The 26,523-nt window shown below is 41.6% G+C and overlaps 1 protein-coding gene across 2 annotated transcripts in view; it reads right to left on the reverse strand.

Moving 5' to 3' along the window:
• The window catches only part of PPARG (peroxisome proliferator activated receptor gamma), a 194,120-nt gene that overhangs the window by 114,633 nt on the left and 52,964 nt on the right, over window positions 1-26,523 (reverse strand). The window contains exon 2 of one of the 2 annotated variants that reach the window (XM_085624861.1): window positions 6,562-6,676. The exons of the other annotated variant lie outside the window; for it this stretch is intronic. Coding sequence (XP_085480987.1) covers window positions 6,562-6,586 — 25 coding nt within the window. The 5' untranslated portion in view covers window positions 6,587-6,676. The remainder of the gene's footprint in view (window positions 1-6,561; window positions 6,677-26,523) is intronic. 2 annotated transcript variants of the gene reach the window in all.

Genomic DNA, 26,523 nt, shown 5'->3' on the forward strand with positions numbered 1-26,523 from the left:
ATCTGTCAAATTTCTCCCTGGATTTTTACATGTTTATACTGACAAAAACTCTCTCTCTTGGTCTCTCTCTTCTCTGCCTTAAAACGTGGTAGTTTGAAAACTACAGTGTTTTAAGTACCCTAACAATCTGCATCCCTTTGTCTTTCCACTGCCTCTTAAAGCCCCCTCATGTACTGCTTCCCATATAATGTATTTTTTTTACATTTTATGCCAGCGTTATTGTTGGGAAATCTGAAGCTTACACCCCCTCAATTTTTCTGCACAAGCTGCGCCCCTAGATATCTTGCATTATTATTTTTAATATGGGATATGCCGACCTGGCGAACCACATTTACAGCATTTACTTAATTGTGCATAATTTTCACATAACCGTGACTATTGTGCTGAAAAATGCCTAATCTGCATTTACTGAAGAGAGACGGGAGGGTCTTTTAAAATGCCATTAGTAACTGCAGTTAGCTCACATGTGAAATAGCAATGTCCTGTACAGCTCCAGGGTGCTGTCGGGGGTAATTGCCTGGGCCTCACTCCAGGCAGTACCATGTGCATCAGTTGACAACATTTGAGAATATTAATGGACCTGACTATGACTTTGGCGGTGCTGCTCTGGCTTTGCGCCGGCAAAGCCGTGCATGGGCCGCCCACCAGACTACGAGTTCAACTCGTATCCGGCAGGCTTTTCTTTTGCCATTCCCATGGCGGTGCCCTAAAAATGGGCACGCAGTGGGAACACAAGAGCAGTTCCAAGTCCATGCCATGCTGCGACCAGGGGTGCATGCAAACAGAGGGGCACATGTTGTGCCCCCTTGAATGCATCCCCATGGCAGCAGGGGCATAGGGTTTTTGTAAGACCCAATTTGTTCCCCACCACAGCCTTTTCATGGTGGGCTCACCGCCATGAAAAGGCTGGCCGGTGGCAAACTCGAAATGTGATTGGCGGACTGCGGCAGTCCCGCCTTGAATATTATATACCCCTGTCCGCTGCGCCACCCCCAGGGAATGGAGTTTCCCTGGTGTAGCCCGCACAGCAGTGGATGGTCCGAATGGCCACATCGGAATACAAGGGACACCTTCCTGCACATAGACAATCATTCTCTGCAACGCAAGCACTCTTGCACTATGGCACAAGGGTGTCTGTGTTGGAGCTAGGCAGCAATTTTTAGCACCAGTGCTAAGGAAAGCACAGGGGTGCACCATATTGTTGTAAATAAGGTGCATCCCTGCATTTTGGAAATGGCAAAGAGTAGTGTTGCAAAAGTTGCCACAGCTCCACACTCGGTCATTTCCTTGTAAATATCCCCCATTGTTTATTTGTAACGTGCTAGACCATTGCCACTGGACCACTTTCAAGATGCAAAAATCCAAATTAAAATAATAATATAGTTCCACTTGTTTCTAAGCACAACATTCCTTTGTGCGTTCAACTGGTATATTTTGCTGCATGTATCTGTGTGCAACCTGTACATCTTGCAATTGAATACTAACAAGTCTACTCAACATTTTATCCTTGGGGCCCCACCAAAATGTTATGCTCAGGGCCCCACCAAAGCTTGTTAAGGCACTGGTACTACACAACTGCATCAGTTAATGATAAGTGTTTGTAATCCTTCTGTTAAACAAGGCAACTTTGTTTCATCATACAATTATTTTTTTAATTTACCCAGTAACAAAAAGATGCATGTAGACTGATATGCATAGACGTTGTGACCCTATAATAAATTAGAAAATGGCGCCATGCCATATCATCATCAGCTCTGTAAAGAGAAGTGTGCCTGTTTTCTGTAATGGGAAGCAGGATGGTGCAGAGCAGAACTCCCTCCAAGCGACAGGAAGCACATTTTGAGTGTCTTCTCCAGGATCTGAGCCAAAGCAGTGCGTATTCCGGGAGGATAAAGCTGTCTGGTGGACGCAGGAGCGTCCTGGCCATGGCCTCGGCCGCTTTGGGCTGCGCTGACTCCCACAGGCAAATGACATTGATTAAGACTTCCTTTATAGCTGTTACACCACTTCCTGTTTATGTGCCTTGCGCATGTCGTAAACATGAGCAAGTGCTTCATTTTATTGTATATTTTTCAAAGAAAGGGGCTCAGGTGTGAGGCTGTAGTCTGAAACCACACCATGGACCAGGGATTGCATGAAATGTGGCGAATAGCAGCATTTATAAGTGAGAGCAGGCCTTCCGAGGTCAAGTCACAGACTGTAGGACCCTCATTCTGAGAGGAATATGTCTTGTTTTCCCATATGCTTTTTTACGCATGCCATTACAATGTAGTGATTACGACCACGTTGCGACAACGCAAGCTATTACTTCGCAAGTCAGAACAATGGCTTGCTCTAGGGGGGGCGCTGGATGTTGGAATAGTATAATTTACTATTCCAACTCCAGTCTGTGCAACAGTAAGGAAGGTGTTTGAATTTAAATCCAACACCTTCTGACCCCTAGAGCAAGTCGTTGCTCGGACCTGTGGAGTAATAGCATGCGTTGTAACAACGTTGTAAGGGCATGCAGTGTTCCAGTTTCCGGGTAAACAATGTTTACCTTCTGAGAGTTATGGTAAACCTGATGAGGCTGGTAACAGGAGCACCCAACCTCTTTCGGCTTGGAGGAGGGAGTATTTCATCATTTTCACCAGTCAGAGCTAAAATCCCACAATCAAAAATATTACAGTCCGCGGCCTCCACCCAGTGACTGATGCTGTAAGGGTCGGCCTGTGGCATGGGCAAGCTGGGCCAATGTCTTGAATAAGGACATTCAGAGGGGCTGGGGTTGTCACCTGGCCTCTTATATTCCAGCATGCTTGATATTTTAATGGCCCTGCTGTGCAAAAATTAGAAAAATCACATAAAAGCTGCATTTTTCCCCTTATCCGTATACACTTTAAACAGTAAATGTTAGAAGGAAACACTTTAAAATGTGTTCTACAGCTGCCCTAATGACCTCTGATTTCTACTTAAAATAAACAAAGACAGAAAAGACATGTTAAAAATGAAAACAGGCGAATTCAGATAAAGTTCTACTTAAGAATCATATCCAGGCCTTTGTAGAATCTTAAAACTTGAATGACTGGCTGGCATTTTTATCTGGAAAATGTGGCAACCCCAGGAGGGCTGAATGAATCTGTCTATATTCAGGCCATGCAGCAATCTCCTTCCGCCCTGGCTCCAAAGAAAATGTAATCACTGTTTCTGCATGCCACCACTAGCCTCAGTCACCTGATCCCTAATCTCTTTATTCTTCCTTCCCCCAACATTTTTAAACTCACTTTACTAGTGTCTAGGAGGGCCCAACAACATGTACTGCCTTGCATCACAAAACAGTTCATTGGAAGACAAGTGGGTGCAAAGAATTGCAAGCCAGGCTTTCTGCTGTGCGTCTGACGCAAATGTATCTACTTTAAGACCCTAGTACTGTGCATAATGATTAAGGGAATACAATTTAAGGTACGCATTAATACCTCTTGGAGGCAACAGATTCATCTACAGTTTGGGCCATATGTAGGAAGCCCAATACCGGTCGGTAACGGCCGATTTGCGGTAAATATACCGTTACTGACCGGTATTTAGGCTTTTGCTATGTAGGGGGATCATTTCTGGATTCGGTAATTTACCGAATCGGTAAAATTACCGAATCGGTAATTTTACCGATTCGGTAAATACCAAATCCAGAAATGAGATGTAGGGGGAGTGTGTCGTGGGTGTGGGGATTCGTTATTTACCACCAACTGAAAGTTGGTGGTAAATGACGAATAGGTGTAAAAATGCATTTTTGTGCACTGTGAAGTGTGCAATGTGGCAGACATACATGCCCTCAGGGCATGTATGTGCGCCACATGTGCACACATCGACGATTCAGGGGTGCAACAGGGTGTCAATGTGACACCCTGCCACCCATGATACAGCCTCCCCCATTACCGATTCGGTATTTACCGATTCGGTAATGGCAACTGGCTTCCCATTCATTCCTATGGGCCTCCAGGCCCATAGGAATGAATGGGAAGCCAGTTGCCATTACCGAATCGGTAAATAACGACTCTAAAATACCGACACTTACCGATTCGGTATTTTTTTACCTACATTAGATTTACCGATTCATAAATACCGAATCGGTAAAATTCGGTATTTAAGAATCGTTAAATGTAATTTACCTACATATGGCCCTTTGTCATTAAAAGAATCTGCTTTTGCTGCGCCACTTTTCCCTTCAATGCGCTGTCATCTTTTATAACCTCTATAAGAGCATCTTTTTGTGTAGAATGTGGATTTTTCTGTAATTTTCTGCATTGTACAGAGGTTCTCCACCTTGTCCCACCCCACCATCATTTCACTCCAGGTCTCTCACGTCCAGTTAGCCCCCCGAGCAGGACCTCAGCTAAGGCTGATTTAGGGATGATGGCGGTGGAGCGGAAAATAAGAACACTGTAGGAAAAGGGGGCAGAGGCACTTATTTTGGCTTCTTCCGGGAGAAACTCTGGGCAGCGGTGAGCCCTGGATGCCGCGAGTATTGATAATTTGTGGTTGGGGTTGTGTGGGGGAAATAATGGGCGAAAATCTCCGCAATGTATAACGAGTGCCTAAGAGTAAGTCGTACTCTTTGTTAGGAAGTCATGCTCCTGAAAAGCACCAATAGTTCTTTAGTCTTACTTTAGAATCACCATTTGTCAAATGTCATATTTATTTTGAACAAAAATGACAAGAGGTATTTGCATGCATGGATTTCTTAAGTACTTCTTTAACAAAAGCTACACAGCCATGGTGTAAAGTTCGTTAGCACCCATTAGTACGGGGACATTAGTCCGTGTACCATTACTACGCAAGCGTTACAACGCATGCGATGTAACAACGCGTAGCCTTTAGTACACAAGTTGTTACATCGCATGCGTTGTTACAACGCATGCGTAGTCGGTGAGAGGGACGTCCATTTTCAGGAAGAGGGTCTGCTGCATGCGCAAGTCAGTGTGGGGGTACGCGCCTGCCCTCGGGACTCATTATTCTGCCTGCCCACGACAGAGGAAGCCGGAGGAAGCAGGAAGGGGGAGAAGATTGGAACCAAGCGTGGAGGTGAACAGAGGAACCACGAGGAGAGAGAGGTAAGAGGAGCTGTGTAGGGTCATGTAGGGGCTGTGTAGGGTCGTGCAGGGTTGTGTACTTGTGTTTGTGTAGTGTAGAGTAGTGTTGGGGTCGTGCAGGGTAGTGTTTGGGAGTAGGGACAGGACTGGGGTAGGGTCGTGCTGGGGGTAGTGTTTTAGGGTTTAGGGTAGTGTTCTGATGTTAGTGTAGTGTAGGTTACTGTTTTAAGGTTTATGGTAGTGTCGGGGTGTCGTGCAGGGTAGTGTTTGGGAGTAGGGACAGGACTGAGGCTAGGGGCAGTGTCGTGCTGGGGGAAGTGTTTTAGGGTTTAGGGTAGTGTTCTGGTGTTAGTGTAGAGTAGGGTAGTGTTTTAGGGTTTAGGGTAGTGTCGCGGGTCGTGCAGGGTAGTGTTTGGGAGTAGGGACAGGACTGGGGCTAGGGGAAGGGTCGTGCTGGGGGAAGTGTTTTAGGGTTTAGGGTAGTGTTGTGGAGTTTTTGTAGTGTAGGGTAGTGCTATAGGGTTTAGGGTTTAGGGTAGTGTCAGGGGGTTGTGCAGGGTAGTGTTTGTGAGTAGGGACAGGACTGGGGCAGGGTCGTGCTAGGGGTAGTGTTTTAGGCTTTAGGGTAGTGTTGTGGTGTTAGTGTAGTGTAGGGTAGTGTTTTAGGGTTTAGGGTAGTGTTGAGGGGTTGTGCAGGGTAGTGTTTGGGACAGGACTGGGGCTAGGGGCAGGGTCGTGCTGGGGTAGTGTTTTAGGGTATAGGGTAGTGTTGTGGAGTTTGTGTAGTGTAGGGTAGTGTTTCAGGGTTTAGGGTAGTGTTGGGGGGTCGTGCTGGGTAGCGTTTGGGAGTAGGGACAGGACTGGGGCTAGGGGAAGTGTCGTGCAGGGGGCAGTGATTTAGGGTTTAGGGTAGAGTAGTGGTGTTTTAGTAGTGTAGGATAGTGTTCTTTTTTAGGGTTTGGGTAGTGTTTTTTAACTGTTGGATGTGTAGTGTAGTGTATTTGTATGTAGTGTTGTTTTTTTTTTACTAGGCAATGTTTTAGTTTGGATACATTAACACTTTCAATGTAATGGTATGCAAACTAAAAACTTGTGTAGTAACAGTTAATGCTAAGAAAAAAACGCGTAGTAATGGCATGCAAACTAATTGCATGCAAATAACGAGTCAAATTCCTAAGTACACCCAGCTAGGAAAAAGACAAGGGAAATTGTTATGATTAAATATAAATTCCAATGAAACCAACAAATAAGAATGCACACCAATAACCAGTTCCAGGGTTCATATGGAATTTTCTCCAGAAAAGTTCAGGAGATGTCTCAAAAAACATTTGCCAGCAGCTGGAGAAGCTGGCACAATTTGTAATTGATTAACTGAATTTCCACTAGGGATAGATTTGTGGAGTAGGATACACAATTTGTACAGCATTAATACTTGTCTGCAGTGGTAACAAAAATCAACATGTGAGTGAGATGGAGAGCAGAGAATATTACACACCGTGAGCACTTTGGTCATTGTCCATTCAGCTCCGGGGGAGCATCTGGGAAGTGAGGTCCAAAGCCAATGGTGGAGCAATATTGGAACAAGATTTTCTTCAAGTCTGAAGGGTGATCTGTATTACAAAATGGAAAAATACCTTTCAAACTTTTCATAATCATAGAGCAAGTCACCAAGGTGTTCAGTGACGATGCAGTGGCACATGGTCACTGCAGTACACTACAGGAAGACAAAGCCCTGTGTGAGTTGCTGAGAAGGATTCGACAGTCATTACAGTCTGTTCAAGTCCTGTGCAACAGACTGAAGCCCTGGTTACAAGTTTATCACATCTAGTAAATACCGTTAAGGTTTGGTGAGGTATCTACAGGGTGTGGTAAATACCTCCTATTATATAAGGCCTAATTACAAGGTTGGTTGGAAAGCCTCCGATCGCAGGTCGGGGGCTTTCTGACCGACATGGTGGGTTTAAACTCTGGCTGCCGTGTTACAAAGACAGTGGTCGGAGTTTAAACTGCACAGCGAATCTGACTGGGTTCCGACAGGCTCAAGGAGCCGGTTGGCCAGTCGGAAGGGCCTCACAATCCCTTAAGGATGGCATTTCCGCAGTCGGATTATGATGGCACTTTCCGACAGCAGTTCCATATGGGCCTTTACAACATGGGACTGCAGCCGGAAAATGTCTTTGAGAGCCCCCCTGGCCCTCCGCATGTGGCCCTATGGTTCCCCCTTCACATCCCTGCACCTTGTGGCAGGCACTGTGAGGTGCCTGCCACACGGTGCAGGGATTTTAAAGCCTCAATTTTTCAATGGGAGCTTATGCTTTGGGCGATTTCGGCCCACGCACAAGCTCCCATTGAAAAATTGAAGTTTGTTAATGCACCATGTGTGGTTGCATCCTAATTGTGGTGTCGGAATCGCCAATCGAAATCGTAATCAGGGCCTTAGTGTTTTCAAGCAGGAAATAAGACACAACATTCTGAATCAACACACTGAGTTCCACATGTTGTGCTTTTTTCCAGGCCCTTTCCCCTGATATATTTTGGAAGATTTGACCTGCCACAATCTATCAGGAGAAAACTGCCAGTGTGTGATAAATATGGCACAGCTTGTAAACTTTTGTTTGGACAGGACTTGGAATTTAACACGATACTTGTAATCAGGGCCAACATTATTTTTTAGCTAATTCCTATAGCACCCTTTGTTCAAATCTTTGCTTATAGGACTACACATATGAGGATCAATATAACTTAGAAGTGTCAGTAATTGTTTTTGCCGTACTCCCGCACTCCCCCACCCCAGAAGAAAATAAGCATTGTTTTCTCTGTGAAGAAGTGCATTTTAAAAAGTGTCCAACCTGTCCAAAGACATTGTAGTTATTACTGAAAAACACCTGTCCTCCCTGCGTGGTAACAAACCCTATAGCAAGCATTCTGACCATATGCTTGTATTGCCGGAGCTAGACAAATGTTAACTTAACTACTATTTATTGGGTCATTATTACTCCGAGCCTGGGTGGCATCACAAAGATGTTTATGGCATTGTATGCTTAAATACATCACATTTAGTACAAAAGATGGTGCTGTTTTAACAGCCTATCCTACAGCACATTACTACATCTATTTGTTTATTCATTTATTTAAAGAAATATTTGAGCATCGTACATTTTGTGAATATAGAATACAATAAAGAACACAGATAGGAAAGTCGACTCCAATGAGAAGAATTTCAGATGGGAATGAAAATAAAAGCGCTTGGATGTTAACCTTGTACTAATTACTATTATATTTGCCTATCCCAGTGCTTTACAAGTTGGGAACCCTTCATCGAAAATAACTTTTTATATTATGTTTCTTTATATTAGATACAAAATACATCGAAATGCACAAAAATAAATATATTGTGTTCTTTGTTCTGATCCCATATCACTGTTTACTTCATCGTATTCATATAGCATTTATTTTGTTCATCAGGGGCCAGATGTACGACAGTTTTTGCATACGCAAACGGGTTTACGAACCCGTTTTCACATGCAAAAACAGCATGGGCCAAGTACAAAGCCTATTTAGGGAGTCGCAATTTAATTGCGACTCGCTAAAAAGGTTTTGCGACTTGCTAATAGGAAGGGGCGTTCCCTACCTAATAGCGCGCGGAAGCCCATGTATGAATGTTTTGCGTCCGCAATTGCAGGCGCAAAACACTTGTAAAATACCACCCTCTTCAAGAAGTGGTCCCCAGGGGAAACCTTCCCCATTGCAAATGCATTGGAAAATATTTTTAAGGGCAGGCAGTGCTCCCAGGGACCACTACCTGCCCTTAAAAAATGAAACGAAAACGTTTCATTTTTTTTAAAAAAAATGCATCTTTGTTTCCTTTGAAGAAAACGGTCGGCATTTAAAAAAAAAGCTGCTTTATTTAAAAACATGGTGGTCTGCTGAGCACAGCAGGCCACCATACCTGGGAAGGCCTGCCATTCCCAATGGGGTCGCAAATTGCGAGGCTCATTAATATTCATGAGCCTCTCAATTTGCGACCCCATTGGGAATCGCTAACAGTGTGTTACACACTGTTGTACATCCAAAATAGCGCCTCGCAATTTGCGAGTCGCAAAAAGACACGCTTTTTGCGAGGCGCTATTTTGGGCGTCATACATCTGGCCCCCAGAATTCTAATGTTAGCACAGTAGATGTGATTCATGAAGAAAGGCTAGTCATATATTAGGCCAACACTTCCAAACGTCACAGCAGTGTTCTAGTCTCCCATTTGTCCCTAAATTATTATTGTATTCTTGTGTTAAAAAACAACATGTGAAAGAAAGGGCACTAAATATGCCTCAATAAACAAACAAATGGACTGATAAAAACGAGAAAGGTATTTAAAAGTATCTGAAGATGGACCATTTGTCTAAGTGTGGTGCCATCCAAAATAGTTCAATTTCCTTTGCTCAGTACTCTGGCAGCAAACAGTGCTAAGGAGTAGAGAGTAGTTGTGTGGATCGGGAATATCGAAGACGGATTATCATCAGACCCAGAATGTCGTGGGACAAATATCGAAAGAAAGGCTTGTAAGCATTTTCTATACCTTACTTGTTGATGTATGTATCTACATGGTATGTAGCTATAGAGTAAAGAATAGTAAGTGAATACCTCCCTTTATGCATTTGCCTCTATTCCGGTCACAATGTTATAACCCTTCGATATTCTGCCATCGACATTCCCTACCACGCTCGAGAGTAGATAAGCCAGTAATAGGAAAAGCAAACCACTTTGTGGCGTGTAAATAACAGCCATTGCTGGTCAAATGAGAATGGATTGCCCTAGTTGTTTTCATACCTAACAATCAGCTGCATTTGCCAGAGGATGCTGTTCTAAACATAACATTGCGATTACTTTTCTTATGTCAACAGGCATAATAATGTTTGTACGCAACTTGGAAGAAATGGATTACAGCAAATGTATTTTAAATGTAAATATATTTGCCACCGGTGAACTTAGAATATGGCATACTACTAAAACCCACTAACTTGTAGCAATCTTTTTGCAAAAGCACAAACAGCTTGAAAATAGCAGAGATGAGAGAGGGAAATGATTTAATAAATTCCAAAGTTGAAAAGGCATAAGTGGGGCAGTTAGAATAACATAATCCATAACGGTATTGATCTTTCCATTACTAAGACTTGGATAGTTGGTGTACATAACTATGCGTTTAGAAGGCACACTGGGTATATACCTGGATAGGTATTTTGATCGAGGTACTTAAGAAATCCAATCCATACAAACACACTCAGACCAATAGTCATTAAAAAAAAAAATATATATATTACCTACTGGCGGTCGCCAGTAGGTAGTTATAGTTAGGACCCCTTTTCCATAGGAAATCCGCAACATTCTATTTTGAATAACTTTGGCGCCGGTTGACGAATCCTCGCGAATTTCTCAAAATAGGTGGGGCGCTACGCTCCGCTCCTACCCTGAAAGTCTCGGGGGGATTCGTCAAGCGGGGGCTGAGATAAAAGGGGGGTCCCAAAACGCGTTTTTCCCATGCATTTTTCCATAGGACCTTTAGACAGGGCTACAGCCCGAACGGCTGAACAGAATTACTAGAAATTTGGTAGAGAGGTAGTCCCTAGGTCAAGGAAGTGCCTTTTGTAGGTTTGGTGTAAATCTGTTCAGTAGATTCTGAGAAAATAGCCTTTAAATCAATATATATATCTGAGCCAGCTTACGGTACGCTTACCGTAAGCTTACTGTACGCGTACGGTGGCGTGCGCGAGCGCGATTCTGATTGGCTGTTACATCTAAGTAAACATTCGAATCGGTCGAAACCAGGAAGCGGCGGCCGCCATTTTCTCTCTCGCACTCTGAGGGGGGGCTGTAAACAAAGGCAAAAAACATATAAAGGGGCTGTTTAGACAGCGCCCATGCACATAGCCATGTTAGTTGAGTCCTCAAAGATCCCCTAAGGCCAAAAACGGTAAATTTTTATTTTTTGAAAATTTCGCCGATTACGCTTACCGTACGCGTACGGTGCGCTTACGCTAAAAATTTTAATAAAAAAAAAAAAACACTCTCTGTGCATGGCGTATTATTGTCATCACTTACAAATTAAATTTAACAGATTACCCATCACAAGGAAGCGCATAATATGTCCTCCATGTGCGCATGGTGCGCTACGCGCACCGCGTGCCCACCTTGCGTGTACGGCACTAACTGCGTAAAGTGGGCGCGCGGTGCGCGAAGCGCACCGCGTGCTCACTGTGCGCGCACGGTGCGCGAAGCGCACCGTGCGCGCACGGAACGAACTGCGTTAAGTGGGCGTGCACGCCACAAATGGCGTAAAGTAACTTAGCATTTAAAAAAACGTACAAATTCACTGAAAAAACCATAGGTTTCACACACGTTATAGTTAGGAATTAGCATTTAAAAAACCTTGCAAATTCACTGAAAAAACCATAGGTTTCACACATGTTATAGTTAGCGGAAATTTTACTGATAAAAACCAATGAAATTCCCCCGTTATAGTTAGTGCAGGCAACTATAACTCACGCGACCGCAATCTTCTGCTGATGACATATGTGTCTTTATGAAAAAAAAATATTTGTAATATATGTATAGCTAAAAATGTATGGAAGAAGACATGGGCAAATAAGTGTCTAAATACAGTATTAGCATCAGCAGAGGATTGCGGTCGCGTGAGTTATAGTTGCCTGCACTAACTATAACGGGGGAATTTCATTGGTTTTTTATCAGTAAAATTTCCGCTAACTATAACATGTGTGAAACCTATGGTTTTTTCAGTGAATATATATATATATAATATTTTTTTTGATCTGGCAGTTGGTGATTAGCTGGTGATATAGGTTCATATATCACTATGAAGAGAAGAACAGTCGGATTGCATTGTAAAAGGTGTGTTCTTGGTTATCAATGCTGGACCACTTTACTCCAATATGGCGTCATCAAGACAAAGTGCTGCTAAAGAGTATGTTTTTTGTCCAGATTGACAGTATGTGCGTGATATTGCCTGGATGGTGGGGTTGTGGGTTGTATTGTGCTGATTCTGTTCCATACAACACTCCTGGCCTGATTACCAGTAAACTAGTGGTTGGGTTTTCCCACACTCAGACTTACCGGGTGCTTGTAGAAAACAACTGCAGACTTTGGCTGCAGCAGCATTCAAGTCCCATGCCACTTTTATTGTATCTAATGAGGGAACATACAATGCTGTAACCTGAAATAAAACTTCCCCTTCCCGCCCTTACTCCCCATTCGCCCTCCCTCACCACCCACCTCTTGCACTGGCCCTGGCATACTTATACCACCTGCTCAGATCAGGTGATAAACGGATGTGAGAAAACCGCTTAGACAAGGGGACTCTGTGTGGTTTTATGGACAGAAAATCACCCCCACACTTTGATCCCTCATTCCATGGGGTTTTACTGGTAGTTGCACGGTACCGGGCTGATTTTACTGCACAGAAAAAGCAAAATCACTGGTGACTCATCATTAGGGCCTCAATGTAACATATTATGAGTGTATCACCTCAAACACAAAAAAAAATGAAAGCAAAATAGCTCGTTCTTTCACATAAAGAGTCACTTAAGAGTCAGTCTGAATACTTTTCAAGTTAAAAGATTAGTATTTCCACAAAAAATAATTTTGCTTTTTGCAAACTAGTGAAAGGAAAAAAATGGTGGGCACCTTCTGCAAAAATAAACTGCATATAGACTTGAAGCATATTCTTTATGCTGAAGTTGATAGCAGCTCCCCTCAAAATATAACCACATCTGTGCATCACTTATCTGAAAATGCTTCGGCAGTAGACAAGCAAGTGTTTTGTCTATCAATGCATTATCATATCCTTGTCTTTTGCTTTGGTCACTAAACGTCTTTTGCAGAAACATACCGTGCTGCAACAAACACTCTAGCCAACACAGGCCATTGCACAGTACTATGCGCTATGTCTGCGGCAGGCTGTATAGTGGAGGGACGGGGTGGGGCTGTAATTGAGAAAGCAGCAGTCCCACAAAAAACATTCCTGAAAAGCTGTGTGTGGGAATGTGAAGACAATGGCAAGTATTTCTGCAGATGTCAGTAACCTGGACATCTGTCTCAGAAAATGTCATTATCTATTTCAGAAAATACATGTGATGTTCCCTGCAGAACTGAAGTATCCACTGTGTAAACATCAAACCAACAAATCATTGCACGCGTTGGTTCGCAAACATTTATTCCCTCCTTATAGATAATTGACCTCATCATCCTCCTGGGGTTTGCTGACCTTGGTCAATGACCTTAGGATCCAGAGAGATGCAGTGTTTTGAGGTTGGACCACATCCTTTGAGACATTGACACCTATGTCTGCTGGACCATTTCAAAGTATGAATACATTAACTATGCCTCAAGCATAGACAGACGGGCAGGGTGGTATTATTAGATAAAGGACTCTGTTATCAAATTTAATACTGTTTTACATATTATACTTACACAATTATATCATTATATCCTTTTTATAGTTTTAGTTACATGCAATGCTTACTTTATTGTTATATCTTGCTTTGAACTTTTTTCACATGGCATTTATATTGTTTCCAATCCCCCCCCTCCTTTTCCCGCTTTTCTTTTTATTCTAGGATACAATGTTTATTGTAACCTGTATATTTCTCATTCCTTATTATATATATTATGGTTATTTAGGTTCTCTTATTGTATTTTTGATTGTATATTGTAATATCTTTGTGGTTTCAATAAACTCAAACTTAAAAAAAAAAAAGGACTCTGTTATCAATGATGGTTTAATTAACAATATGTATGATTATGTTCCTGATACAGTTTAAGAATGCTTAAAATTGCCCATTATGTGGATCAAAGCATGGGTAATATCACTCCCTGTGACGAGCCTTCCACGACAGCTACAGTGAAGGTGACGTGACGCAAGCTGAAATTCTATATTGGATTGGATTTTTCAGGCTATGGGAGACTGATGTTTGTAAAAAGATGTGAACACCGATGCTTTATTGTTCAAAAAGGTTTTCTATGGTTCTTAACTGAATGCACTCCATTCACAATGTCCAAATATGTTCATGGGTAATCCAAAAATCTGATGTTATCTATGATATACTACGGCACAGTGTGCACAGTAAGAGTACTTTCATATTCAATTCTGTTTGGCATCCTCTCTTTGCAATATTTTTATTTAAATCAAGTGATTTTTTTTGTCAAAATAAAGTTCATTTTGCAGTTAACTCTCACTTTACTAAAAAAATTGTAGTTCTTCCAGTACTTACTGGTTTTGAGATACTCTTTCGGCATCTGTTTTGTCCAATGACATTTCAGGATCCTCTCTTTTATTCAGCCGCCGTCCATGCAGGTAACAGCGGTGGGGCGGTGGGGCGGTGTAAAGAGGGGTTTCGAGGGACGATGCAGAGGGAAAATTTGTTATTTATTTAATTTTCCCTCGGCATCGTCCCTCGAAATTCCCCTTTACCCGGCGCCACCGCTGTTACCTTTACGGACCATGGCTGCTTTTGTTGGATAACTCAGATAAAATCTCTGAAAATGTATGTATTGAATAAAAGGTAATAACAAAGGAACCATCAAAAAGAATAATTACAGGCAGCAACAAAATTAAGTTACACAGCCACTCTCTGCACTACACCTATATAGCAAAGAGCTGCTTTCTGCAGCCTTGTGGTTCCAAAAATGTAACCGTAAGTAATCTTAAACTGTCCAAGAAGGTGCGACTCCTAGCAGATGACACTCAAAAAGTGATTGTTCAGTAAGACCTGGAGGAACCCCAAATCCAGAAAGACATTACTGTTGTTCAGTGCCGAAGCAAACAGGATGATTATGAATAAATACACAATAATGAGTAATCATTTCAGCCAGCCCTGTCCATACACTAACAGTGTCATTTTAAGGATTCGTGGATCCCTGAGCAAGACATGTTTCGGGACCCCTATCGTACTTTTGCCAATTTTCTGCTAATTGAGGCCCTCATGATGACAAACAAATTTTCAAAAACAAGGTTTATACGGAAACAGTTGACATATTTCATATCATGGCCCCCAAAACTCCTTAAGATGCCACTGGGCAACGAAAGACAGACTCAGACGTAGAGGTAGGCAGAGGGGAGAGAGGTTGAGATATAGAAATAGATAGAGTGTGTAGCAGTTTGATAGACAGTTTACTTTCTCAGGGGCCCCTTGGAAGGTGGGGGCCCTGGGCAATTACCCACTTTGCCCATGCATTACAACGTCTCTATATTATACAATGATCTTTGCTAATACTACAAATTGGAAGATTAAAATATTTCGTGTTGTTTTCTTGAAAATATTAGAAAGAACAGAAATTCAAAGAATCCTAAGAAGGGAACTTCTGTTTTCCTTTATTTACATGCTTGAACGGGTAATAAAAAAGAACACATTTTGAGGTTCAATTCTCTTGCAATGCTAATTATTGCATGGGAATAAGATTTCAGAAAGCTACACAAGTAAATCCATTAATTAAAGACCTATATTTTATGAGGAAGCTCTGAAAAAATCAAAACATATTTTCCAAAAGGGCATGACAGGTTAAAGCATAACCACAGTGTGACTGAAAAATGGCCGCTCCCATACAGTTTATTTGAAAACGAGTTCAAAGAAAGCACAAAGGTGAGGAATTAAACAATTATGGTACATTAGTAGGGGGCAATCGGTTGCATTGAACACAGGGATACAAAAGTCCATCAAGAGACCAGAAAAGCTTGTTGTGTTTGAAAATAGAGACGGTCATGTCCACCGAGTGTGGCGAATGAGCACTGAGATTTCAGATGATAGTCAGGACATTATCTTATCTGTGGAAGCCAAATACTCCTGTTAGATTAGTAAACATAGAAAACATCATACTACAAGAGCCCAGTAATCCTGATCTTTAAAGGTTACAAGCGTGCAACTACATGCAATAATGCAATAAAGGGACATTGTTTTATTGCATAGCTTCTTCCCGAAGCATTTCTGGAGAAAGGGAGACTCACACGCAATCTTTTGCTTTGTTATTTCCTTGCTGTTCACTTTTTTTATTTCTCTACTTGTGAGTATAGACCTACAGTGTTGAATATGGAAAAGACTATAAGCATATATATGTTAGCAGTCATTCAAGGCACATGCAAAATGAAGAAGAGTAATGTCTCATCTCTAAAATAGAGCTGTTCCAACTGGGGGGGGGCTTTAACTGATCTTAGGGGGGACGCCAATCACTGGCCAAGAGAAGCATCATGCTGAAAACAGTACTGTGTTTTTAGGGAAAACACAGAGTGGCAGTGAGCCACTCTGTAATGTGCCATTGGTATTGTCCTTTGTCACGTGTGTCCTGGCTGATGACAGGTATCAAGGATGGTCTAAATAACCTTCAAAATCCCTCTCCCCACTTCTGATGAAGGATCACACTGAGGATACTTTTCCACTTTAGGGAGACCAGACTGCCCACAACACGTTGGCAAACATGCATCAGTGGAGACTGAACATAACTGCAATGTTTGAATTGTTAAATATGTTTACAGCTGCCAACTGTATAGAATAATTGGGAAGACATGCACTTGTCATTTGTGGAGGTCCCACTGATTTTGTTCCACGAGGAGAGTGTGCAACATTAAAATCTTTTCAAGAAGCTGGAATGGTGGTTCCCTCATGCAGAAAAAATGGCACCCATCCATAACAGTAGCATTGAAGCTGTTACCAGATGATGTCAAACTTTCAGAAAACTTTAACATCTCAGATTGTTTAAGTTCACCTGCAACACCATTCATAGCCACACCGAAGCAGTCAGAAAAGAAAGTTCAAAATTAAAATACATGCAAAAGACATATCTGTAAATTGTGCATTGGATTGAAAGGAACATATCCAGTGCTACTTGCTTTACACAAATTTATTTCAACAAACCAGATTCTGTAATATGCTTCATTATTACAATTGTAGTTATAAAAAAAAGTGATGGACATTAAGTCTTGGCGAGACACCCGACTTACAAAACAATACATAAATCATACTAGTAATGCATAGAACGCACTTCCCAAAAATATTGATTTATGACAGCTTTTCCCTTTCATCCTAGAACATGTGGTCTGTGAGGTTTGTTGGATGGTATGTGCACGTAGATGAGTGTTTAAAATGTGAGGGCAGGGCTATGTAAACATCAAGTGACTATAATTCTATCACAAAGTGGAGATTTGTGACAAGGGTGATCAACTTGGGCGCACGAAGAGGAAAGGCCACCCTGATCAGCCACATCTGTTTAATGGAGAATCATGCAAGATGAAAAGCAGAAGCAAGAGGCTGATTACAAACGGTGATACCATAGTCACGAGCTGGAAAGTTATGTCTGCACCAATGAAAGGGCACTGGAGCTTGTGGTGTCCATCATTTCACATCCACAAGGAATCAGGAATGGCAAAAGAGTTGGTAATTCCAGGTTAGTTTCTGCCAGTACTATCTGGGGTGGGGGTAATCTGCATAATTTGCATAAATTTATGTAGCATAATTACTTACAATTACAGCAAAATAGCTTGATATTACAAAACATTCTGTGAGGAGCATAACCCAGAATTTGGCGATGTTTTCTTTGCGCAAAATGCACTCTTGCGCCCAAAATTGACGCGAAGATGCATTTTGCACTACAAATATAGCACTATAAGCAACAGAACATGAATTCCAGCAGCTGCTCACGTTCACAAAGTTCATTGTTCCTGTGCTCCTGTGGTAGGATTTTTGTGGGATGTGCTGGGAAAACAGGACAGGTCTGTGGTCGATTGATAATGCCTGATGAGGCCAGTAACGTGATGATCTGCCGCTGCAAGAACTAAAGGCCTCTGATAATGCACTCCTCAGGGAGCACCTTGAAGAATACTTGGCAGCCTCTGGCCTGTACAAGTACAAATAAACAAACAAGCACTTACAAGCCAGCATTCCTGGACTGGAATGACTTTCAAGTGACCCGTCTTTTCCTGCTCCTATCAGACAGCTGTTGAAGGCTGCTGGCATGAAAGCAAGGCTCTGCTGCACCCATCATTTAATTGAAATATCCTCATATGTCCACGTTACTCAACAAATGCTACAAGTGCACCGTGCCCATTTGCATAGAAGGAACTCAAAGTCCTGCCACTCCCTGTTTTGACCTCGAGGATAGAGGACTTCTACCTAATTAGTGAATCAAGTCTTCTGAGTGGCGCATGCATCTCCCAATAGAGACTCTCTCACTGGGATACTTCCAGGGCATTGGAGAAGCTATTAAAAAAAGGAAAATATGCCTACACTATGGTTATCTAGGTTCAATCTTTGTCATTAAGATACAATTTCAGAATGCATTTGCCAGGGACAAATGTGAAATTTCTGATGCTTCAAAATTCATATTCCCGTAGCACAGCAGCTGTTGCACAGAGCCAGTTTCAGCAGAGAGGACAGAGGAATTCATAGCAACTGTCAGTACAAGCAGAACTTTAGCTGTTTTTTAAATTTGTTTGAAAAAAGGCTTCCTAAAATTCCATGCCTAAAATGTTGGCATTCGTTCCACTTTTTGGAAAGTCTCAATAGGTGGACGCCTAAAAATGTGGGGTGTCAAATTGTTCACAACTAAAGGGAAGTCAATAGTTAAGATGAGGTGCCAGGCACAATCTTCTAGATCTATATTTTTAATTCTGAAAGCACAATGGAAGAGTAAGCAACGAATGGGAATCTTATATGGTCACATCTGGGTCAGGTAGTGGAGGAAGGGCCCCAGCAGTGATACATGTTTGTCAGTGGCTGCAGCTGGTGGGTACCAGCATTCATTATTTGGCAAAATTGGATGTTTTGCAGATTAAAAACACTTCAGAAATTCCAAATCAGAAACTCATCATTTAAAAAAACAATGCAACAGGTGGAAGTGTATGACTTGCTGCCTCCTAATTCAGGGTTTTTGACTTTCTTGCTTGAAAAGTTCCAGAATGTCCTGTTAAAAAGATTGCTATAATCTACATCTGTAACATGCTGGTCTGGACATGCATAGAAGAAAAAAAGTATTCAATGGAGACCATCACTGAAGTTTATGAATTGTGTGAAAGTGCCCTGCCAAGGACAGGTGTAGGACTCAGTCTGGGCCACTATAGGAAGTGTGTTTTAATTACTCAATTGGTGTCTTACAGAGTGTTAGATTAATAGCTAACCACTGGTTTGTGCAATGTAATACTTCTCCCATCCCTAGGAGCTTGCATTGTTCTCTCTAATGAGTGTTAAATGGCAGTAAAAACTTGTAAGCAGTTTGTATGTGAGTACATACTTGCTCAGTGTGATACAACATGCCTTAAAGCAATATACTACACTCAGCTTCTTTTCATGAGGATTCACATACCATACTATGCCGGCAATTTCCAGGATTTTGCTTAGATTTTTCCACGAGTGATTCAAAATAAAATGTGCTTACATTCAAATTACCACAAACGTCGTAATTCCAACCTGAAGGCCCAATTTATAATGGGTTTATGATATTTGACTGTGTGTATTTTGAGAGTTTATAGAATAGTATATTATAGGAGTTCATCAGTGCTTCATTTGTAAATTCCTACAAGATTGAGATAAAGAGACAAGAAGTGAAATGTGGTTGGAGAAAGGGGCATGCAGTTGAATTAAGACTAGGTCTGCCTAGTCTTAATTCCACAGCAGGACACTTTATCCAACCACATTCCATTTCTTGTCTCTCTATCTCAATCTTGCAGGTTCTTTTTAATCTCTGGTTCCTCCCTTTGTCACTGTATTCGTACATTTTTCTTCCTCATTTTTTTCTACCATGCTTGCCTTTCTCTGTGTTGTTATGAATTAAAATATCTAATGAAGAGAAAGAAGTGCTGGTCTGCAAAAGGCGAGTGCAGGTGCCCACGACATGCAACCACATGAACAGATTATATCCTGATTTTCGCAGTTGATCAAACATCCACAGTAGCCTTGTGGTTGCCATGTTCTATTGAATATTTGTATAGTGCTCAGAAACCCTGAGGCTTCAACGGCGCTTACACATAACAAAACACAAATGTTGTTGGTACAAATTCAGATAGTGGGGCAGGAAGTCGTGCCAGAAAGCAAAAGGAAATTGACTCAAAGCAAGTGCGATTTCTTCTTGTGCAGCAGTTTGCACATGGAGAGGGTTTGGTGTACCACAAGATTTATTAGACTAGTTAGTGCTGTCTGCTGCCTCCTATCAAGGTCAGAAGTTTACAATGTCTTACAAATATTAACCTCCAGCTTCCTGTCTGAGGTTTTCTGTGTCATGCACTGTAGCTTCAAATTGAAGCTGTTTTAGGGTGAAACATGGGCCGTGATATAGAGCAATAACCTGGTGAGAGATGCAAGGGCTACACGATTTGTCAGGCCACACGATTTGTAGAATATGTCGTAAAGATTGTGAAAAAGCAATAGTTTGTGAGGACCAGGACTACTTTGTCGTGATTTGAATTTGGCCCAGAGCAAGAGAGGAAACGTCACAATAGAGAGGAATAAGGAGGAAGAGAAACATAGAAAAACAGTGACAAAGGCAGATGCCATAGGGGGAAAGAACCTGCAAGCAAGAGGGAGAGAAAAAGGCAGGAAGTGTAGGGTGGAGGAAGAAAGAGGCATGATTTTGACTCAAGACAAGGTGGTATTGGCTTTGGGCAATCCCAGCATATGATAGACCCAGTGGGGAGCTCCTAAGAAAAGCATTTGGCCCTTGCACTTCTTTTGTTGTTTTTTACAATTTAATCACTGAGAGGGTCCAAGTTAAATAACTTCTATTAGATGCACTTCAGAGTGTGCACTATTCGTAAGAATCCCCATCCACAAAATTAGAGCATTTGTTTCTGGATGTTGAACACTTGGACGCACAAAAGGAACATAATCCAATGTGCAATAGTTCTGTAAGAATTTATTTCTTGGAAATAAAGTATTTATTTTTCTTCTTTGATTGGAGCAGAATCCAAGAATGCTAAACAGGCAAACATGCCTCAAGGAAATGTCCTTGATCTGGCCGACCTTTATGGCTCCAGTTCACACTTCTCCAGGAATATAAATCAGAAACATGCATACACTTAACTGGAATAGAAGTAAACTCATGTCAGTCAGTGCTGCCAAAAAATAACACCCATAGAGAAAAACATAACTTGCAAGTCTAGCTAAAGAAGCACAAGTAACAACATGCTGGGTGTAGCTTTCGGTTAGGTTCTTCATGCACTTATGTTATGTTATGTTAATATAACTTCTTAAGCGCGCAAATACCCAGAGGTGTCATGGCACTAAACCTTGATGTAAGCCTAGGGATATGAGGGGAACTAGTTCTGAAATAGCCATGTTTTAAGGCCTTTTCTAAATGAGGCAAGGGATTTCGCAGCTCTGATTACCATAGGAAGCAAATTTCATAGTTTTGCCGTGCCGTGGCCAATGCTTTGGCCTACCCAACTAGAGGTACAGCTCCTCGGAACCATCATAAGCCTGGTGCCAGTAGAACGTAACTGTCGGCCAGGATGATACCAAGAGAAGATGCTTTCCAAAAATAACGGCCCGTGTTATTCAAGGCCCTGTAGGCTAGACATAGTGTCTTAAACTTGATACGTTGTGACACAGGAAGCCAGTGAAGTTTCCAGATTTCTTTAGAGACTGATTCGTGCTTTGACAGGTTTAATAGGAGCCCTGCAGCTGCATTTTGCAACATCTGTAGTTTTTTCTGATTTTGTTTCTGCATATTCAAATAGAGACTGTTACAATAATCTAACTTTGATAATACCAGTGCAGTTACAACTGTCCTCCTGGAATCGAATGGGATATAGGGAAAAACCTTCTTCAGTTTCCTAATCAGATAGAAGGCCGAAACAGTAATGTTTGTTTGCTGAGAAAAAGTTAGTTTATTGTCAATAAGGACCCCGAGATTTTTTGCCTTTTCTACAGGATTTGATAACTCTCCGATCTTGATAGGCCACCAGAGTCCGTCCCATCTTGGCTCGAGATTACCAAAGATCACCACTTCGGTTTTGTCCGAATTAAGTTTGAGACAATGCTTGCCCATCCAGCTGCTAATTTCCCTCATGCAGTTTTGAAACTGCATTGCAGGGGATGCTTGGTCTTTATGTGCAGCTACCACAATCTGTGTGTCGTCAGCAAATTATGTTAAATTGAAACAAAATGTTGGATCAGGGGGGTCAGTTCCGACACATAGATGTTAAACAGGGATGGGCTAAGCGACGAACCCTGTGGGACCCCACAAGGAAGCACATAGAGGGTTGATTTAAACTGGTCCAGGGTCACTGTCTGTCTTCTTTCCTTCAAAAAAGACGATAGTAAGGAATGAGCCAATCCCTTAACACCTAGTTTTTCCATACGCAGCAGCAGTATGTCATGGTCGACTGTATCAAAAGCCTCTGACAGATCAAGGAGGATCAGGGCAGCAGCACCTCCTCTATCCATCACTGTCCTAATCTCCTCAGTGGGCTTGATCAAGACAGTCTCCGTACTGTGCCCTGGGCAGAATTCAAATTGGGAAGAATCAAGTAGCTAATTTTCTTGGCTGAATTGCGTTTACTGATTATTCATGATTTTCTCTACTAACTTTGCTGGAAGTGGCAGCCTGGCAATAGGATGATAATAGCTTGTATTTGAATCATCCAGATACAATTTTTTTATTGAAGGAAGGATAGCTGTGCCTTTCCAAAGAGCAGGGAAAATACAAGAGGTGAACATATTATTAAATATTTCAGTAAGGATGGGTCTCACCCCCTTCGCTATATTTCTCAAAACTGCAGGGGGGCAAGGGTCCAGAGGGGGTCCGGATTTAATTTCCATGATTAATTTTTCCACTAGCTCACTAGATGCCTGTGAGAAATTCTGAAAGATATTCTTACCGGGCTCAGTGCTTGAAGACTACTTGGCTGGCTCATGTAGGAGGGCAGCTTCAAAAGAGTCATAGATGTCATTGACTTTATTCCAAAAGGCACTGGCGATGTCATCACAGAAAAGTTGACTACTCTTCATGGATATTTTATTAGGCAAGGTAGTAAGTGTCTCTACCACCCCAAAGAGTCCTTTGGTGGAGTTCTTAGCTTTCTCAATCTGCCTGGTGAAAAAGGTACCTTTTTCAGTAATCAGCAAGGTTTTATATTTGGCCAATGCCGACTTGTAATGAATTTCATCTAGTATCTCGTATTTAGTTCTCCAACGTCTTTCTAGTCTGCGGCATTTTTGCTTTTCTTGTCGCAGGGCCTCTGTAAACGAAGGGGCTGAGGGTAAATTGCAGTTGCCTGAATTTTTGCAGATGGGAACCGTAACCCTAAAGGCGTCCTTTGGCCAGTCTGTGTATTCATTGGCTGCCTGATCTGCATGTGCACTTAAAGTAGGTTGGGTCAGATCCAATTGGAATTAAAGCATGTCCTTGTCCATCTTATTCCAGGCTTTATAAGCACTTTGCTGTATTTTAATAGCCCCTGCACCTGGTACTTTGGGACAGTATACTCAAATTAAACTATTGAATGATCTGACCAGGTGAGAGGGTAGATATTTTTAACTGTCAGACCAGATAAGAGGAAAATATACCATTTAGTGTATGTCCTGCCTCGTGAGTAGGTTTTTGTGTACCATCTGTGCTAGTCCAAGTGTGCGACCGCCACTCCATCCAAAGGATGATGTCATCAGTGATGTCATGAGTGATGCCACTGACCATGTCATGAGTGATGTAATATGTGACGTCAACAGCAGTGGATTGTGGTCGCGCGAGTTATAGTTATCTGAACTAACTATAACGGGGGAATTTAATTGGTTTTTTACGAGTGAAATGTCCACCTAACTATAACATGTGTGAAACCTATGGTTTTTTAAGTGAATTTGCAAGGTTTTTTAAATGCTAATTCCTAACTATAACGTGTGTGAAACCTATGGTTTTTTCAGTGAATATATATAAAGGATAAAGGAGTGCGATTAACTCAGAAACGAGTCAGGTGTTTTTGTTGCCTAAATAAACACACTTTAACCAAAATTGTGGCCGCGGTACTGGTGTCTAAAGGACTTTATAGCCAGCTCTTTATCTATATTCTGAAAACCTGGTTTTCAACATTGCAATAGTTAATTGGCAGAACAAATTAGCCGCATCAAAGGAAAAATAGAGAGTATACCATACAATTTTACCACAGGTTTTTGGCTTACCCATGGAGTTGCAACTATTCCTTAATAGCCATCCAATTCACACAACTTTTGGGTTGTGACTATTTAGCATTCAATGGGTATTCCCTCCATAACTAGCGTTACTATAATTTCCAATCGAAGCATCATCACTACATGATATATAATATCTATTAAGAAGTTATTAGACCACCATGGCTACCTGATGAAGGCGTACCACCGAAAAGCGCGCAGAGACACGAATTACGTTAGCCATGACCACACTGTTTGATTGTCTAAAATATATGTATTGAATTGTTTGTCCTTAGTTAATTTAACTATACAAATCCATGTCTATAATCACATCATGTTTGATAAGCATCAATATTCTGAATTATTAGGCCATGCATGAATGGATAAGTATGTGTGAATAGCATCAGTAACAACTATATATTCATTTTGCACTTAATACATAGGCCAAAATTAGAATTGTATGTTTATAAAAAATGTCATTAATATTATATGCTTTGTCTCCTTATTTAAAAAGATTAAATATCTAAAAATATTCCTTACCAATACTTGGTTTATCACAATAACAAAAATATATATTTTTTGATACTCTCTCTTTTCTGGTCACATATTGTCTTTGGTTACCATAGGTCCACTTTTAACTCATTTCCTAAATATTTTATTCACACACATCAGTAAATTGAGACCCATTAATCGGAGTCATAATAGTACCTGTTATGTACGTGCCTAAAAACTAGGGGCCATATTATCAAGGAACGGCGATAACATTATCGCCGCTTTAGCGGCAGGAAACTGCCGCTAAAGCGGCGAAAATGGGCTTGATAATATGGCCTTGTGAATTCCCATAGAAGCCCAGGTTCACACCAGAACCTGGGCTTCCATGGGAATTCACAAGGGAAAATTATCAAGTGCATTGTCGCTGCTTTAGCAGCAGTTTCCTGCCGCTAAAGCGGCAATAATGTTTTCGCCGTTCCATGATAATATGGCCCTTGGGAAGGTGGTTTGAAGAACTATATACCAAGTTATTATCTAGGTGCCACCACATACTTTTTAATATTAACACTTACACTTGAACACCACTTAAAGCCCTACAATCTGAATATTAAGAAAACCGATTTTGTGTAATCTTTTTTAGAACCTATAGTCAATAAGTATTGTAATTGTATTGTAATTGCATTCATATAGTGCTTACTACCCCTGACGAGGCCTCGAAGAACTTTTACGGCGAGAAGCACGCTACTCCGGAACCCATAAAGGATTAGTGGTGAATTAGAATTAGCATAGGAAAACTCAAAATAAGTGGTAGCAACCGCTCCCGATATTTACCAGTTGAGGTAAATACCTCACCACCTTCCTTCCGGCACACTTGGAATAAGGGCCTAGGAACAGTGTTGTTACAAATAGCTGCTTCAGACCAACACTGAGTTAAATGTTAACTAAAATACAAGGGAGCATATTTGTACACTGTAAACAAACTTGGACTCACTCCTAGGATGGTATCTAACCACATACCGATTACCTTCGCTAAGGCCTTCCCTTTGGTTTCGATGCACAATTAATAGTGCAGAGAAACACATAGCAAAGGCACAGAAGGCATGGGGGCTCATTTACAAGCCCCTTGCGCTGCTGGTATGTCACTTTTTACCATATTAAAAGTGAATCACCAGTGGCTCAAGGCGCTTGTGAATAAGCCCCATGGTTTATTACCAAGTTTTATGTGTAGTACGTCTACACGATCCAGGTACTTAGGCCTTACAACAGCACACACCACCAAAAGTGAGAACAAGCAATGTCCTCATGAATACTGGAGGCAAACTGCAGTGGCAGAGACTTACTCTGACAACCTCATGCCTTACAAACACAACACAGTGTCGTCAAGAGTCAGCAGCCCAGGTGTCAGCAGAGCGTGTTGCAAACACATGGCATGCCTAGGAACTACTGTACAAAGGACGTCACACCTATTTCTTACCACCACTGGCTCATAAGGTAAGAGCAGAATAAAAGTGCAAAATAACTAGGCCTTGGAGTAATTTTAATTATGCCAGAATAATCAAAGTAATTTCATAAACTAGTGCTTAATGTCAGGAGTAGGTTCAGGGAAAATCCTACCTCAAGAGCACATTTAGTGAGGGGCTGCGTGCTCTGCTATTCATGTTCTGTTGCATTTAGCACTATTTCTTAGCACAATGTGCATCATTACATCCATTTTTGATGCGAAGGGACATTTTTCAGCTAAGAAAATAGCACTAATTATAGAATTACTCTTCTTGCGCAATTCTGTGTAATCACATGGAATTTGTAGATACCTTCTG

Source organism: Triturus cristatus, chromosome 9, assembly GCF_964204655.1.
Source record: "Triturus cristatus chromosome 9, aTriCri1.1, whole genome shotgun sequence".
Classification (NCBI taxonomy): domain Eukaryota; kingdom Metazoa; phylum Chordata; class Amphibia; order Caudata; family Salamandridae; genus Triturus; species Triturus cristatus.